A 17625-nucleotide genomic window follows, 5' to 3' on the forward strand; every position below is an offset into this window, starting at 1 on the left:
CTGAAGACTTGCTCAGAGCTCGCACGGGAGGGCAGGCTTTGTGGCTTGCCGGCATTTTTGTTCATGGGAAGGGGGGAGGAAGGGAGCCTAGGCTTAGGTTCTTTTTCCAGAACCTTAACTTCTCCAGCTCAGTGCATTAAACCAACTGTGTAGAGGCCTGTCCCCACCCCTCAAGACCTGAGCTCTGTAAACGTCCCAGGACCTCCTTGAATAGAGCTGAGTGTAAATTCATGCTGAGTGTAAATGCAGAAGAGAAAGCCTCTGACTTGAGAAGACTGGGGGGTAGAGCAGGTGTGTCGTTTTGCATAGGGAAGGGGGAAGGGAGATGGACATTGAAGAGAGACAGCGCCACAGGAAAACAACAGGCAGGGTCTGTCTTCTGTGGACTAATGTGGACTCGACATTTTAGGGTTGGTCCTAGATTTAGAATACTCTAGGGAATCCAGGAAGCTTTGTGTTGTTCATCAAGTGCTTGCTCTGGTTAATGCTCCAAATGTCTCGACATAAACCCACCAAGTTTCCTATTGCCTGGTTCCAGTGTCATGGAATCTGGGGTTCTCCCCACCTCCCAACCCCCTCTTTAAAAAAATATAAAAATTTGGGGGCACCTAGGTGGCTCAGTGGATAAGGCCCTAGATTCAAGAGGACCTGGGTTCAAATCCGGCCTCAGACACTTGACATTTACTAGCTGTGTGACCCTGGGCAAGTCACTTAACCCCCACTGCCCCGCAAAAAAGAAGGAAAAAAAACAGACAAAAAAAAATATTAAAATTCTATCAGTCCATTCTAAGTGGGCGATGCGGGGAGAATCAGAAGATTGTTTCAAATTGCTTTTCATGACAAGAACTTGCACTGGTGCCCAAAATTGAGAGGGACCTTAACCTTTGGAACCAGGGGGTAAAACAGTTTTAGGCATCAGAAGGGCCTTTTCTTTTTTTTTTTAGTGAGGCAATTGGGGTTAAGTGACTTAGTGCCCAGGGTCACACAGCTAGTAAGTGTTAAGTGTCTGAGGCAGGATTTGAACTCAGGTCCTACTGACTCCAGGGCTGGTGCTCTATCCACTGCGCCACCTAGCTGCCCCAGAAGGGCCTTTTCTTAAAAGGCGTCTGTTCCTTAAAGGACATCTGTGCTTTCTCTTTTTTTTCCCCCCTTGACTATACTTCTTTAGTTTTTGAATTAATTTTTATTTTTAATTCTGAAACTCAGTAGGATGGACATTCCTGGGTACACAGCAGAGCAGAAAAGATTAGATGTGAAGCTGCAAGTCTTTTCCGGACGGCTGGCTTGCCTCCTTATTAGATGATCAATTCAAGCTCTCCTGCTTGTCCGGCCCTCTTTTAGTCTTCCTGCTGATCTTATGCCTCTGCTTTTTTTTTTCTTTTTAGTGAGGCAGTTGGGGTTAAGTGACTTGCCCAGGGTCACACAGCTAGTAAGTGTTAAGCATCTGAGGCCGGATTTGAACTCAGGTACTCCTGACTCCAGGACTGGTGCTCTATCCACTGCACCACCTAGCTGCCCCCATGCCTCTGCTTTTTAAAGACGAGGTGATTGGCCGCCACCCTCTCCCTATTATCCGCCATCACTTCTGATCTCGGGCCCCACACTGCCAATTGCACAAAAAGAGGGCACCGCCATATTTTGTGCTTCGTGGATGATCCCTCTTCTTCCCTCGGGGCAGATGCCTTGGGTCCCCTTGGAGGTATTGGATGATTCTTTGCAGCTACCAATCTTATCAGAGGGGATGGAGTTAAGTTAGGTCTGGAGCCACGGGGAGCTGCAGCTTTCACAGTCTCCTGGTTACACTTAGCAGCTGTGTGAAAATGGGAACAAGTCTCTTCTCGGCATGCCTTTCAAATTGTAGGAGGGTCACAATCTTCACTGGGGAGAGGGTTTTCCACACTGGTAGCTTTTCATGCCTTGGAAATGGACTATCCTTTGCATATCTGTGCCTCTGATTGTACCTGGAAATGCTGGGGATAGGTTAGGCTGCCCCATCGTTATCCTAAAGAGAATTCTAAGGCCGTGGAATTTCAGATCTTCCCGCCCCCCCCCACCCCCCATAATCTCCTACCTTTCTTGGAAATCTTTTCCTTCCTTCCTTCCTTCCTTCCTTCCTTCCTTCCTTCCTTCCTTCCTTCCTTCCTCCCTCCCTCCCTCCCTCCATTTCCTTCCTTCCTTTTCTTTCTTTTGCAGTTGGGATTAAGTAACTTACTCAGGGTCACACAGATAGTAAGTGGCTGAAACCAGATTCCTGACTCCAGGGCCAGTGCTCTATCTACTCTTCCACCTAGCTGCCCCCTTTCTCTGTTTCTTTTGAGATATGTGACCCTGGCCTGGTCATTTATCCCGCTTGAGCTTCCTCTTTCTAGGCTGTACATGAAATGGTCTCCAGGGTCCCCTGGGCTCATTCGTATTCCCTTCCAGATGCTCTTCTCCAGGACTTGTGCCATTTTGGTGGCTCTTTCCTGGACAGACATTTTCTTAGTTCTCATTTTTGGGGTGCCCTGGAAAAAGATTTTGTTTGACAAGCCCAGTATGTGAGATTTGTGACCCTGGTTTTCTTTATGGAAAGTTATTTTAAAAAAAAAAATTGAAACTAGCATTTGTCAAGGAAGAGTCCAGTGGGCTGCTAGGTGTGCATTAGCTAACGCCAGGCAGGCCTCTTCAGATCACAGGGGACTTGTAGGTGTGTTCCCTGCTGCATTTATAATCAAGGTGTGAGGAAATGTGTGGTTAGCGCCCATCTCCCTTGCTGCAAGCCCTTATCAGCCTTTTGCAGAAGCTGATTCCATCTGGGACCTGGGGCTCAGTCAGCTCTTTCAGAAAACCCTTAGACTCTCTCTGGGCCTAGATGCCACAGTACCATATCAGATCATTTCATCTTATTTCAGCCTTCAAAACTAAGGGTCTGATACAGAAATAAGTAGAAAGCTTTCCAAACCAGATGTTCTGACTTCATTTCCTTTTTCTCTGACTCTCCCAACCAGGTTTTTCATGTGACAAAGATCCTCGATTGTACTTCGATGACACATGTGTTGTACCGGAGAGGCTGGAAGGTAAGTCGCTAAAGGGAGGTCAAACAAGTTCACAGACCTTCCCCCAAATTGCCTTAAAAGCCTGGAATGGCAGAGCTATACAAATTTCTTTGTCCAAGCAGGCAAAGTCAAACAGGAGCCCACCATGTATCGGGAAGGTCCCCCCTACCAGAGACGCGGCTCCCTCCAGCTGTGGCAGTTCCTGGTTACTCTCCTCGATGACCCGGCCAATGCCCACTTCATTGCCTGGACAGGCAGAGGCATGGAGTTCAAGCTGATAGAACCAGAAGAGGTATGAGTTTAATCAGCCAGACAGGCTGGTGGTTGAGTTTATTCTGGTTCCCCCTGTTTTTTTGACATTTGGAGCCCTTCCCAATTGGGCTCAGTCCTTGACCACAGAGATCTCTTCTCAGAGGCCTCCTTGGGATGGTAGGAGTGTGCTTTCCCAGAGAGTGCTTGGTGAGTACTGGCAGCTCTACCAAGTAAAGGAGCTCTGCTCCTTCTGCCAAGAGTCTCCTGTCTGGCCTTCTGGGGTAGAAGCCCCCCCCACCCCCCCGGCATCCCCACTTCTGAGACCGTGACAATGGGCTGTGGACCCTGCCCTTGCTTGTCGGGGGCAGGTCCAGCCTCGAGAGGCAAACTGTCCCATCAATTGTGTGAACTTCATTCAGCCTTGGGATGGTTTGTGGCATCACGATGGTTCACAGATAGTACAAACCTCCCTTGTAAATAGCACGTTCTTTTCCCTGTTTACTCAAACTCTGGCCATGAAGATCTCCAATGGAACCACTCCCATTTCCTCTTGCCCCCAAAATAGACTCCGAGCTCTTAATGAGGAAGGAAAGGCTTGCAGCTCTGCTCCCCTTTCCTGAGCATGATGTGAATCAAAAAGTCAGACTGGGCTTGGGATCCGAAGTCATCCAGAAAGGGCAGCAGCCTTTGTCTTCCAGCCATTCTGAAACAAAGACAAGCAGAGGTAGAAGAGAAGAAAGAAGCCAGGCTCTTGGGCAGGAGAGAGGGAAAGGTTCTCAGCTCTCTGGGGGCCTGTGGCCCGAAGTGTAAAATTAGCCTTCACTAGGCAAGGCCAGAATAATAGAAATATAGGACACAATTTTAGCACCTTAACAGGAAAGTCTGCCATGCACGTTACTTCAGCTCGGCAAATATGGAGCACCTGCTGCATGTAGGATGCTGTTGGGCACTTGGAGATATATAAAATATAATCCCTGAGTTCATGGAGTAAGGAAGGCTCACAAGCAGAGCACCCCCACACAGCAGGACCCAAGTTCCTTAATGAGGTACAAGGGGAACCTCGTTACTGTTGGGATTCAGGGAAGGCTTCATGTAAGAGGTGGCAGGAGTGGGGCTTTAAAGAATGGGCCCAGGGCAGCTAGGTGGCACAGTGGCCCTGGATTCAGGAGTACCTGAGTTCAAATCTGGCCTCAGACACTTAACACTTGCTAGCTATGTGACCCTGGGCAAGTCACTTAACACCAATTGCCTCACTAAAAAAAAAAAAGAATGGGCCCAGCTGTCAAAGAAGGGAGGAGGATATTTCCAAAGGAAGGGGTGGCGGGCACCAAGGCCTTAGGGATAGGGAAGTGTAAGGCCTGTTGGAGGGGAGGAGAAGGAAGGTACAGTCTCTGGAGTATATAGAGCCCACACAGGATAGTAAGTAACAAGAAGTGAGGCCACAATACCAGAGTGACATCTGGTTGTGTACATTGTGTGGGCCAAGGTGTTTGGACTTCAGTCCATAACTGTAAGTTTGGAAATCGGGTTCTAAGGGACTGAAGTCATTAAGAGTCCTGGGGAGCCGGCCTCAGACACTTAACACTTACTAGCTGTGTGACCCTGGGCAAGTCAGTTAACCCTAATTGCCTCACCAAAAAAAAAGAAAGAAAGAAAGAAACCAAGAGTCCTGGGGAGGAACTACACAGAGGTCTTCCCTGGAAAGCCAGGACTCCAGAGAAAACTGCCCTGGTTATCCTAATCTCTGTTATCATGAGGAGAATGAGTCATTGTGTTTGCATCAAGACCCAAGCCAGCTCCAGAGCCAGAGAGATGATTTCAGTACAATGGCTAAGTGACATAACGTGCAATAGGGTTCTGGTGAAGAGAGAGGAAAAAGGGGCTGGCTGATTCCTCGAGCAGACACAGCTAAGCGAGCTTGCCTCCTTGATGGAGCAAGGGGAGAGCCTGGAGCCTACGCTGTCCCTGTGGACAGCCCTTCTTGATTTATGCCATTCCACAGAGGCTCAGACCTAAGCAGACCGTCCAGCCCAGGTGAACCACTGATGATGGTGTCTGCCAGGCTGCTGTGCCACCAGCACCCTAGTCACAGAGGGATGGATGTGCCGGAAGATGAGCCTGGCTTTCTCACTGTCCCCTCGAACACTAACCGCACCACCTAGCCAGGGCCAGAGTGAAGCGGGCATGTTAGTATGGGCATCTTAAGCACCTGCTGCGTGCAGCCCATGGTGCTGGACCCTTAACCTCCCCAAGCCAAGACACTTTTCTTCTTGCACCTGCCCCCAACTCAGGGAGGCCTCTTGGTGTCCTTATCCCATTCATCCTAATGACCGGTTGCTCTCTTGAACATTTCTTTATAAATCCTCCATGTAGTTAGGGGGTCCTGCCCTCCGTAGGCCCAGACAATGCTGAGTCTTAATTTTATAAGTTACACCTTGGAATCGCTGTATCTCACGAGGAGTTTGGAGGGTGAAGCTGAGGAAAAAGCCATTGGGGACGTAATTGTAGGCAGCTGCGGAGCTGAGTGGTGCATGCTGGGTAATTAGCCACAATATCCATTACACTGTGCAGGGAAATGGCGGTTTGAAAACTGCATTTTGGCAGTCCCCCTAATCAAATGTCTTTTGATAGTCCTCCAGCTTAGCGCCCTCTCAATTATGACAGACTCTACTTTCATCTGGGACCATTTTAGCTGTGAATCTGCATTAATGAATATTTGGGGGTGGGGGAAAGGGGCTGGTAGAACATGTGGCAGAGCCAGAAGGGACCTGAGAGATCACCTTATCTAGCCTCCTCATTTTAAAGATGAGGGAACCTAGGTTTGGTGACTTGTCCAAGGTCACACAGTGACTCTGTCCTGTCTGGGGCCCAGGTACGAGCTTTCCAGGGCCTGCTCTTGTGCCCTTCCCCCTCCCCTGGGGGGGAATGCCACAAGAACATTTAAAGAGAGCCTGGTCCTTGTGTTGTCATCTCTTTAAAGAGGGCCTAGTCATGTGGCTGACCCTTTAGAGCCTGAGGATCCCCCCTTTGAGGTCATCCAGCCCCACCCTTCTGCTTCACAGAAGAAGATAGTGAGGCCCAAAGTCAGCCCCGTAGTAAGTGGCCCCTGAGATCCAAGTGCGGGCCTCTTAGGGCAAATCCAGTATGCTAATCACTGTGCTGAGGGCCCATTGTGTAGGATGTGCCATGGTGCCAGGCAGCGCCAAGGAACAAGGAGCTCTTGAGTGGGCTCAGCCAGGCGCGGGTGGGTGCTGAGGAGCACCTGTCGCCATGGCGACCAGGGCAGCCTGAGATCAGGGCAGACGCTCTGCATCTGTGAGTGATGCCAGGGAGAGAGCTCAGCCCAGAGCTGCAGGATGTGCTGAGAGTGTGTGTTTGGGCATCGCAGAGGCTGGGCCGGCAGTTACGCTTCAGTGTGACTGAGCATGTCCACCAAATTCTACATTCAGAGGGAAAAGAGACTCTTGTCTGTTTTAGTTAGTTCCTTCTCCCTCTATTTTCTTGGGGTTTTTTTTTTACTTGCATCTTTTTTTCTCCAAAGACTTCATCTCCTAGTGGCCAGCTCCCTGAGAAAGGGCCTCCCAGTATGCTGGTGTATCCTGCACAGTAGATGCCAGGGGTTGCCAAGACACATGGTGGGCATAAGAAGTTTGTAGAGGAGCTACCATCTGAAAAATGTGTGATCAGAAAAGAAGGGAGACCAGGCATGGAGAGAAAACAAAAAAGCAAGCCAACAGGCCTGTGACCACATCGAGAGCCAAAGGCAGGGAAGAGGTGTCCAGGCATGCCTCCAGCCTGTCCAGGAGACCTCATGGAAGACTGTTGGGAGGTTGTGGGCAAGATACCCCTAGGATGAGAAGACAGGAGGGAATGGAGTGGGGGCAACACTGGAGCAAACTCCCATGTCAGATCCTGGAATCATCAATGTAATGAAGAATTTTCATTCTGTAGCATTTGATTTTTTAAGCATTTTCTTAAGCTCTTTGACTATTTATTTGACCTTTATGCTGAATTCATACCTGAGTGGTACAACACAGGACATAGCAGGTAATTAAGGCCAAAATTAGGGGTAATATTTTTTTTCTTTACCTAAACTGAATTCAGTTATGTGTTACCTAACTTAAGGTCGTTTCAATTCCTATGGCCCCACCCAGCACCTCGGACAATGCCTTCATGTATCTAGATATCAATTTGGTGTCCGTACCTCTTCCATATTTGAAAAAAACTCTCAAAAGTTCAGATTCAACAATAAAGACCAACATTTCTCAAGAGTTGTTGAATTTGAACTTTGAGACAGTTTCTTTTCCAAACATAGGAGCGGTATGGGCACCAAATTGACATCTATGTACATTTTTTTCTTAGCTATCAGGTTATTTTTGGTGGACTTTTAGAATTCATTTTCATTTCCTTAATAGGGACAGAGAAACTGTTGATAATGAGCCAGATTGTTTCCCCTCTGCCCAATAGAGTGCAGGCTCCTTGAGGGCAGGGCAGGGCAGGGTTTGTTTTTGTCTCTGTAGTGCTGTGTACTAGATAGAGGACATGGGTCCCTCTGGTTCCCTCCCTTTTACTACCCCATGTTTAACATTGAGTTTTTGAGGGGGCAGCTAGATGGCTCAGTGGGTAAAGCATTGGCCCTGGATTCAGGAGTACCTGAGTTCAAATCCAGCCTCAAACACTTGACACTTACTAGCTGTGTGACCCTGGGCAAGTCACTTAACCCTCAGTCCCTCACAAAACCAAACCAAAACAAAACAAAACAAAAAAAAAAAACATTGAGTTTTTGAAAGCATAGAGATTTGCAGCCGATCAACGAGCAATCACTTTGTGCAGAAAATGTTTCCAGAACGTACCTAAAAGATGGCCGGATCGCCTTGATGAGCTCTGCCAATGAATGTCTGGGGAATGGTTGGCTCCCGTGCCTCTAATGGGGGGGATCCTCTTAAGAAAAAGCTGGAATGCTGAGTGTTTGTGGGGTTTCGGGATCTCTCCCTGTATCTCAGGCCGCATATGAGATAAAAAATGGGTGAGCCTGCTCATCCACCAAGGCCAATGGAGAGATTTCCTGGCTGTTTGGTTCAGTTTGTCTGCTCAGGCCTCAGATTACATCTCTCTCCATCATTGTGCCTCAGGTGGACTGGGTGGGATTTAATGCACTTCAGCACTGTTTGGGAAGCCCTGTTAATTTTTCATTAGATGGATAATGGTGCTCCAAGCTTTCGGGCCCATTCTGAGAGTCCCCTGGGAGCACAGGATTGGATGGCCACAGACTCAAACCATCTGATTCCCCTTCACTGTAGGAGCTGCAATAAGTAAATGTCTCCCGGCCCCTCTCCAATCTTATTAGAATTGAACTTTTGTTCTCTTAGCCCATTAGCAACTCACTAGTGTGTTTCTAATGTTTCAGGGATGACCATTCTAATTATTCCTTATTGACTGCTACAGAAACCACAGCACTTAACGGCAACATGCTAATGGGCTCTGGGCATTGGTCAATAATTCATACGTGGAAGAACAGAAGCATGTTGGCTCCCGCTGAGATATTAGTGGAGCCCACTACAGTCTTACGGGGCTTATACTCGCTTTGCTTCACGGTCCCTCCCTGAGCTTAGTCATGACAGTGCTCACCTTTTAGGCTGCAGAGACTGAGCCCTTTAATTTCCAGGTCAGGAAGGTGTGTCACTGGTCAAGCCCCAAGCACCCAGGGCCAGCTCTGCAGAAAATGGCTATGGTGTGTGGGTCCATCTGTCACGCTCTGCTTTCCTCTCTCCTCAGGTGGCCCGGCGATGGGGCATCCAAAAGAACCGACCAGCAATGAACTATGACAAGCTTAGCCGCTCTCTGCGCTATTACTATGAAAAGGGCATCATGCAGAAGGTAGGAACCCAAGAGACTCAGTGAACAATGACTTTGGAGACAAGATTACCTGTAACCAGCCCCTTTCCCCCACCCCAAGACAAGATTACCTGTAACCACGAGAGCTGGCGAGCAGGGGGACCTTGGCTCAGTGACTAAGAGAATGAGGAGGGAACAAAGGTGAAGAGGTCAGGAAGGTTGTATAAGCCAGTCTGTGAGAACATAGCCCATGATCAACTCCGAGCCTGGCAAAAATGAAGCAGGAGGGCTTAGATTTCCTCGGAAATCTGGACTCTCTCCCTGGACTCTCAGAAACGGGAACTGAGGCAATTTCTGTGTCCTGGCAGCAGCTGCTTGGCCGTGGCTTCCTCGGCCACTGCCAGATTTCTTAAAGGGAAATGCCTGCCCATCGAAAGGATAGTTAGAGCAGAACAAACTTGGAAGGAGCCTGTGAAGTTCCCTGAATGAGACACCAAGTGAGAGTCAGAATTTAGAAACCACAAATAGGGGAAGTAGCAGATCAGAGGCCCCCTTCCCCTTGTCATGCCGCTTGCTCCTTGGAGGGAGACATGACAGACTCGTGATGTTTGTATTACAACGTTTGGGGCAGATGAGCTGGATGGAGGGCCCCCTTCCCACACTGTGCTCCTGGGAGCTCCAGGAGCCTGGGTGACTTGCCTTAGAACACCGTGCCACAGCACGCCTCGGAATGCTGGTCCCCGGCCCTCAGAGCTGGTGCTCTTGCCACCAAGCCACACTGCCAGGGTTGCAGTCCCACTCTCATCCGTACTGACTACATGACCCCAGACAATTGTCTGACCATAAGTTATGCCAAGCTGCATTGATAGGAGGAGTTTTCTCACGCAGTGAAATCAAGTCCAGTCCCTACCCACCCCTACCCCTCCAACCCCCATTGAGACCTCATCTTGAGAAAAGTCATCATCCTTGCCTGGTATTCCAACTCTCAGCCCGGAACAGAGGCAGACTAAAAACAGGAATAATCCCTGGGTTCTCTGGTTCTCTTCCCAACCTTGTTACTTCTCCCCCCAAGTCTGATGGTTGAGGCTGCAGGAGACTGACACCTTTCTCCCTCCCCTGTAGTAATGGTGGAGGGAGCCCTCTGTCCTTGGGGGCAGCCAAGCCATGGCCATTAGGAGACCCGGTGACTTGGGTAAATAGGAGCTATTCTCATTTACAGACCCCTACTTTTTTTAGGGAAGCATTTGGTCTCTGATAACGAAATCAGTTTGTGGCTAGTGGCTGTCTCACATCTCATGTGGCCCAGGAGTGAACAGGAACTTTTAAAAGGCAGATGAAGCCCAAGGGTTGGTGTACCCATCAGTTAGAAGCATTTATCTCAGAGGCGATAAGTAAAAATAGAAGGATGATTTCAGGACAGGTTGAACTGATCATTAGGATGATGCCCTCATTCCTTAAGATTTTCTTTGCTAAAAGAGTCAGTCACTATCTTAAGGGAACCCATTGCAAATGTCATGCCCTCAGGCTCTGGTTTTGGAATGTTTCTTGGGCTGACCATGTTCATCTTCTAGAACGAGGGGCTAGGAAACTTTACTTTTGAAATTAGGAGCTTTTGAAATGATCAGAATTGTGTTTCTGTCTGGCTCCCCGTAATAAACAAATTTCTTAAATCAAGGCTCTTGAAGCAAATCTATGTTTCCCCAGTTGCAGATGTTCTTGGAGCCAGCCAATAAAATGAGTGCACACGGGAAAGTGAGTCACAGTTGAATGGAGTTAGCTTTCATTCCTCCATGATGGTTAGGCTGAATAACCAGTCTATAGATGTTAGTTTGATGGTTTTAGCCTCCCATCTGTCATACCTGATGTTCTCTGAGCTTCCAGCAAAGTCAGAAGTCTACATATTCCCCTTGGAGATGCTAAAGAGAGAGTGGAGAGGAAAACCTCAAGGACTTGGCTCATGCATTATCCAGCCTGAATGAGCAAGAGTTTGGGATGCTACTGCCTTACTCAGAAGTCTTCATGCTAATATCCCAATTGTCTAACTTTAGTGTAGGGATATAATAGCCTGGTGAATGCACACTGTCCGATAACCATATAACTTCTTTTCTGCTTTGAGATGTGTCTTGGTCCTTCCATTGTGCTCTGGCCTGGAGATTCATAGCATTTCAAACTCTTCAGCCCATACTGGGGAGCTGGAAAACTGTCAGGGGTCTCTATCTTGGCCTCCTGGGCCCTTCCCTTTTGGAAAGATGGGTGGCATCAGTTGGAGGAAAACCCTTCTTGATCAGGTTGTACGCTGACACCTCCTTTAGTGAACAGTGGAACAAAGCCTTAAGCCAGCTACCAGAAGGTGTGGTTGGGCCAAGACCCTCCACAGCAAACAGTGAAAGGAAAAGAGGTGGTCTTTGTTAGAAGAGTGAAGACTGGGGCAGAAGGCCAGGGGTAGGGGGGGTCAGTGCCCAGTGTAGATGCTGCCCTCCCCCCCCCCATGCTGCTCAGGCCTACAGACAGTTGGGGTGTGTTTCTTCCATCAGGTTGCTGGCGAGCGATACGTCTACAAATTTGTCTGCGATCCAGACGCGCTCTTTTCCATGGCCTTTCCAGACAATCAGCGTCCCTTCTTGAAGGCCGAGTCCGACTGCCCGCTGAATGAGGAGGAGACCTTACCCCTGACCCACTTTGAGGACAACCCCGCTTACCTCCTTGACCTGGATCGCTGCCCCAGCCTCCCCTATGCAGAAGGCTTTGCTTACTGAGTGAGTGGCCGAGTTGGCAGCTCCAGCGCCAGATTTAGCAGTTCCCATTCAGGCAAATGAAGGCAGTGATTTTCTTTGATTGTTATTGTCATTATTATTATTATTATTATTGGTTGTTTTTGGGTTTTTCTCCCCCGCCATTCCCAAAGCTTGCCCCTGATTGTTCTGCTGGGCCTTGGCCTGGATTGGCACCCTCAAAGGAAGGATCCTGACCAGGGAAATAGGAGCAGGAAGGGAGCCACCAAGTGTGGCAGGAACCTCAGCTGTCACCCTAAAGAGGATGCCAATGGAGTTTGAGCTCTTGCCAACCACCTCACACCAGACAGTGTGCTTCCTCATGGACATGAGTTGACCTTGTCCGGAGAGCGTTATCATGACAATCCTTTGCATCGATCGAGGCTCCTTCGAGGCTCCTACGTACCTTCCCCTTCCATTCAAGTAGCTCTAATTTGCACAAACAGTGAATTGAAAGAAATTCTACACTGGGCTCAGTAGGGGAAGGAGGCTCCAGTCACAAAGAAGTGGAACTCCATAGCCCCGGATCGCAAAGCTACAAGACTTCAACCTGAAATGAAGACTCAGCCTTGGCTAAGAAGGAGGAGGCAAAATCAGGACAGTGTTTCCCTCTTGTGGCTCTCAGGTCATAAGCCCCAGACTCTGCCCCGGAGCTTCTTGCCTCTCCTGTCACCAGTGGAACGAGCTGCCTTCATCCTCTTCCTGATGGCCAGGCTTTGCTGGGGATGGCTTTCCTTTTAGAAGAAGGGTGATTCATACTCTTGACAGTATTTGGTTTTGCTTTTGATTTGGAATTTGGGAGTGGGGGAGGGGCGGTTGTTTTGGCAAAGCAGTTTCTAAAAACTGGTTTTTTGTAGTTTTGGTATCTAAAGCAAAAATCCTCTGTCTCAGAAGCTCGGCGCCGCTCTCCTCAAACAGGGCCGTGCTGACCTTCCCAAGATGCTGCAGCTTGAGAAGGGCTTTGCTCAGGACTCTTCCAGAGCCAGGCCTGAGGCCTGTCCAGCCCATCTGCCATCTGCTTTCTGCTTTCTGCACCCGGTAACCTGTTGGAACATTCGCATCTGTGTTGTACATTTTGGAAGCTTAACGGGGCAGCATGGATACCCTTCCTGGCTCTTCTGTGTATAGTTACCCATACTCACTGACATACTCTCTGCAAAGTATATGTACATAATGCATTTCATGTCCATTTGGAACCTAGTCCCAGTGTGGGAGCCTTTGAGGTTATTTCTCTGGATATAGCCGATGACTTCCATTTCATCCTTCTTCCTTACCTTGGTCTATCAACCCTGCATATAGGATTCATGGGGTTTGAGACATGCGTGGGATACCTACAGGTAAAATCCAACCATTCCCTGTCGTATTTCCCTCTTCTATTGTTCTGGTTCAGTCATCGATTTTTTTTTTGTCAGTGTGTCAGCAACCAATCAAGGCTCAGAAGACACTGAAGCCAGGCTAGGGCAGAGGTTGGTTATCAGAGGGTCCTCCCTTGCCAGATTCTGAGGTATAAGTCTCAGTTCCCCTGGCCATCTAAGATAATAGGGTGAATGGACCAGTCTTTGTAAAGATGAAGCTTTTCACCCACTATCAATAAATGTGCTCTGAGTGATTTTTCCATTGACGGGTGATGGGCCACACTTGGCCAGCCATATAGCCCCCCCCCCTCCCTTGTCCCCAAGAGCACACTGGGAGCTGGAATAAGGAGTGTGTAGTCTGTGGCTACAGAACAGAGTGTTTCTCTGTGTAAAGCTAATTAGCCCATATAAATTGAACCTGTGACCGTGGCCTAATTAGCACCATACTGTAATCAAGATAACTGTTCCAGACAGTGTAATTATAGCTCTCTAACCTACACATATTCTATACATATTATGCATATTTTATTCCCCCCCCCAAAAAAAAAGCTGGCTAAGAATTTATTTGTTGTAAATGCTGTATAGGATTTTTTTCCCTTTCTTTTTCCTTTCACTGGTTTGGGGTCTCTTTGGACGGCTTTATTCTGTTTTAGTCAGGGTGGCGCTAATTCTCTGTAGCCTGAGCTCTCCTCCCTCATGCTGTCTGTCACAAGGCATAGGATGGTGGCATCAGTGTGGCCTTCCCGGGAACCAGCCTCACTGCCCTCCTGGATGGCTTTGGCTTCTTTTCCAGAGTCTAGAGTGTCCAGGGCACAAAGGGTTTCATCTGGGAGTTGGTTTGGAGGCCTTTCCCCTGAGCAGGGCCATTGCATCCCGCCAAGCTGCATTACATTCTGTACTGTGTACAATAAAGACGTTTGCTTTCAGTTTGCCCTCCTCTCCAGAGCTGCCTCTTTCTTTCCTCCACCATCGGCTTCCCTACCTGGCGTTTAAGTTACGCACCAGGGCATCTTGGGAGGGGCCAGGTCCACTTGGACAGTGGGGAGCTGGGGCCCCTTCCTCTTCATGGTTGCCTTAGGAACCAGCTTGGTTCTTGGGGAGGCCACAGGGACTGTATGAAGAGACTTTGTTTTCTTCTCCTTGTTTCAAAAGCATTGGAGAAGAGCCTTGGGTCGAGTTGAGCCTTGCCCCCACGGCTGAGTAACTCATTCCTGTAACATGCGTGGCAGCCGTGTGGTGTCATTCCCTGCTCCTGGAGGCAGGACACACGAGCTCCAGCCCAGACTCTGACGTTTACCAGTTGTGGCACCTGGGGAGAGACAGAGAATGAGATTCACGTCCTTCCTCCAGGAAACAGCATGGCATCCTAGAAAGACCTCTGAATTTGGAGTCGGAGCACCGGGGCTCAAATCCCAGCTCTGCTATTTCTAACCTCTGTGACCCTGGGCAAGTCATTTCAACTTCCCTTGGCCTATTTCCTCACCTCTCAAGTGAGAGAGTTGGGCTGGATGACCTTAAAGACCCTCATAGCTTTGGATCTTGGTGCCTAAGCCCCCCCCCAACCCTCAGGGTGGTCTCTTGACAGTCTAGCTCAAGGGCCCTATGATCTGCAAGATGGGGACAACTCTCCCCAGAAAAGTTCAGAGACTTACCCAGGGTAACGCAAATTAGTGGCATGACTTGGATCCTGGATCCTGGATCCTGGCCCCATGATATTAGCACCCTCCACCTCACTACACAAACTGCGGAGAAGACACACCACTCCCCACCTTTGGGGAGCTTTCCGTCTAATAAGGGAAGATACAACACAAGCAGGTAACTACAATTAGTCATGCAAAGGCCTGCGTGAGGCCCAACAGGGAACAAGCCTCCGTGACTGAGTTTTCTACTTACCCTTTTAAAAGTTCTCTCCGGTTCTAAATCTCATTAGTAGGTTCTTTAAAACATGTTCTCAAAGTTCTGGGGAATCTCATGTAAAATACCTGTCCTTTCCCGCTCTTTCCAAAAGGCCTAGACCCCCAGAGGGTTCTGGAGGGACTTGTCTGAGATGTTTTGCCTTTTCATGCCTTCTCCTGGCCTCCTGGTTTTAAATGAATTGGGGCTCTCCCAGGTCCTGTTACAACAAAAACAACAACGCAGCCTCCCCTCCCCTACGGCACAGGAGAGAGAGCTGCCTGTGTACCTCTCAGCTATCTGAAGGGCTCAAAGAGGATGCGAGAAGGCCCGGACATGGCTGATGGGCCACCAGAATAAAGGCTCCCAAAGAATGAATGTGTCCCTGTCACAGAAATCGAACGGCTTCCTTTGATGAAGAAGAGGTGCCTTGAAGGGGAGGGAAGAGGGCACTGGGGAGGCTGATGGACGATGCCAGCACTGGCCTTTCTTGGCTCCAGGGATAATGAGGTTTGTCCAACTCCTGCCATTATTCAGGGGCTGATTATCCAGCTCATGTCCTGTATCGAGGTTTAATCTAATGATGTCTCCCAATATACTGCCTCCCTTTTAGGGCTTTGAACTAGCACGAGAACATGCAGAAAACGTGCTGTGTCATCAGAATTGGTTTCTTCTTTCATGAGCCTGGGGATAGGGGCTGACCTGGGATTTCACTGATCTAGGGAAATCCCGGAGGAGCAAATTCCCACCAGTGCAGGTCAGCATTTTTCTACAATTTAGAGATTTGTTTAGAACACTGAGTTTGAATGACTCGTCGAGGGTCACATAGTCACAATATAAGCCAGTATTGTCCAAAATAGATTTCAAACCTGTCTTCTAAACTAGCCGATTCTATTTACTACGCCATGGGTCTCAAAACTTTTTTGATCATGCAACCAAATCTATATGAAAATGTTTTCCTTGGTAGAAATGTCCAGGAGAAGGGGGCAGCTAGGCGGTGCAATGGATAGAGCACCGGCCCTCGATTCAGGAGGACCTGAGTTCAAATCCAGCTCAGACACTTGACACTAGCTGTGTGACCCTGGGCAAGTCACTTAACCCTCATTGCCCCGCAAAAAGAAAGAAAAAAGAAATGTTCAGGAGAAGAGTGAGGTAGATTTTCCCAGTGGTACCTGCAAAGTTGCTTCTGTGGGTATCTGGGTTAGGGTTAAGCTACAATTACCCTAAGAGGCTAACACCTGACTGAGAAGAGGGAGGGATGGCTGTGCAGAAGAGGGTGGAATAGGGGGCTTTTGAGCTACAATAAATGGAGGGGGCAGGGCAAGTGTATGGGAAATAAGCCCAGTGAGTGGCTCTGGAGAGGATGGTATGTGACCCATCTTTCCACTCTGATTGCTTGACCACACACCCCTGGGGTCTTGGCATGGCAGGGCCCCAACCCTGAAGACCATTGTACCATGGTTGGCTGCCTCTTCTTCATGAGCCAAGTGGGGTATAAGAAGGTTCAGTTTTTTGATATCTAAAAGGAAGTAGAAGGTGGCAAAGACATTATGTCCCATTAAGTGGCAGGCTTAAGAGCGGATGCAAAATGAAAATCAAAATGGGTCCAATGTAGGGACAACTAGTCACGGGAGGAGTAGGAATTTAGCATGGCCAACAACTCATTCTGGGATTGCATTAGGGCTTTTTAGGACTTTGCATGTAGCTCCTGAAGCAAAAGTGAAGAATTGCCCCAACACCCGACATCCAGGATTAATCAATTTATCAATATTTGTTGGCTCTATTGGCACGGAGAAGTTAGGTGTTTAAAATCGGGGAGAAGACAACGTAATATATCCTTTGTCGATAACACCTTGACTGTTCTTCAGGTCAGTCCCAATGAAGGAGCTTGGCAGAGCCAGCAGGCACTAAAAGGGGCCAACTCCATTCTCTGTCCATTGTTTAAAGTGCTTCCTAAACTGACTCCAGCCTGTGTTCCCAGTCCTATTGCACATCACTCCCCTTCATGCACTCTGTGTACCAGCCAAAGCAGCTGCTTGTGTTTGCCCCAACCTGCTACTTGACCTCCTGCCTCTGCTTTCCCCAGGCAGTCTCCTGTGTCCTCCCTGCCTCCCTCCCTCCCTTCGTTCAGGGCACAGTTTCTGTGCCATTTCCAATGAGAAATCTTCCCTTAAAGTTTACTCCCTATTCAAATGATGATGTTTCCATATGCAGTACCTCCCCCTACCAGAAGGTTGTAAGCACAGGATAGGAACATTTTTGTTGTTGTTGTTGTTTTGTCTTTGTATGCACAGCGCCTTGCACGTAATAAATGCTTGTTTGATTGGATTGCTGGCATGCATAAACATTTAAATTAAGCTCCCAAGCTGAACTGGCAGAAAGTCTTATTACCATAGCTAGAGAATAAGGGGGAAGCAAGTCCTCTGGCGAGATGGCTGAGTTCTAACAGCTGTTCCATTAATGCAACAGACATTACACACCTAC

General features: G+C 48.6%; 1 protein-coding gene across 3 annotated transcripts in view; it reads left to right on the forward strand.

The window, feature by feature from the left end:
• The window catches only part of ETV5 (ETS variant transcription factor 5), a 72551-nt gene extending 58373 nt beyond the window's left edge, over window positions 1-14178 (forward strand). For 2 of the 3 annotated variants that reach the window (XM_044004141.1, XM_044004142.1), the window contains exons 10-13: window positions 2988-3056; window positions 3155-3327; window positions 9063-9164; window positions 11657-14178. In XM_044004141.1, coding sequence (XP_043860076.1) covers window positions 2988-3056; window positions 3155-3327; window positions 9063-9164; window positions 11657-11878 — 566 coding nt within the window. In that variant the 3' untranslated portion in view covers window positions 11879-14178. The remainder of the gene's footprint in view (window positions 1-2987; window positions 3057-3154; window positions 3328-9062; window positions 9165-11656) is intronic. The other variant, XM_044004143.1, reaches the window with a different exon arrangement.
• Window positions 14179-17625: the final 3447 nt, after the last annotated feature.

The sequence above is a fragment of the Dromiciops gliroides genome, chromosome 4, assembly GCF_019393635.1.
Source record: "Dromiciops gliroides isolate mDroGli1 chromosome 4, mDroGli1.pri, whole genome shotgun sequence".
Lineage (NCBI taxonomy): Eukaryota > Metazoa > Chordata > Mammalia > Microbiotheria > Microbiotheriidae > Dromiciops > Dromiciops gliroides.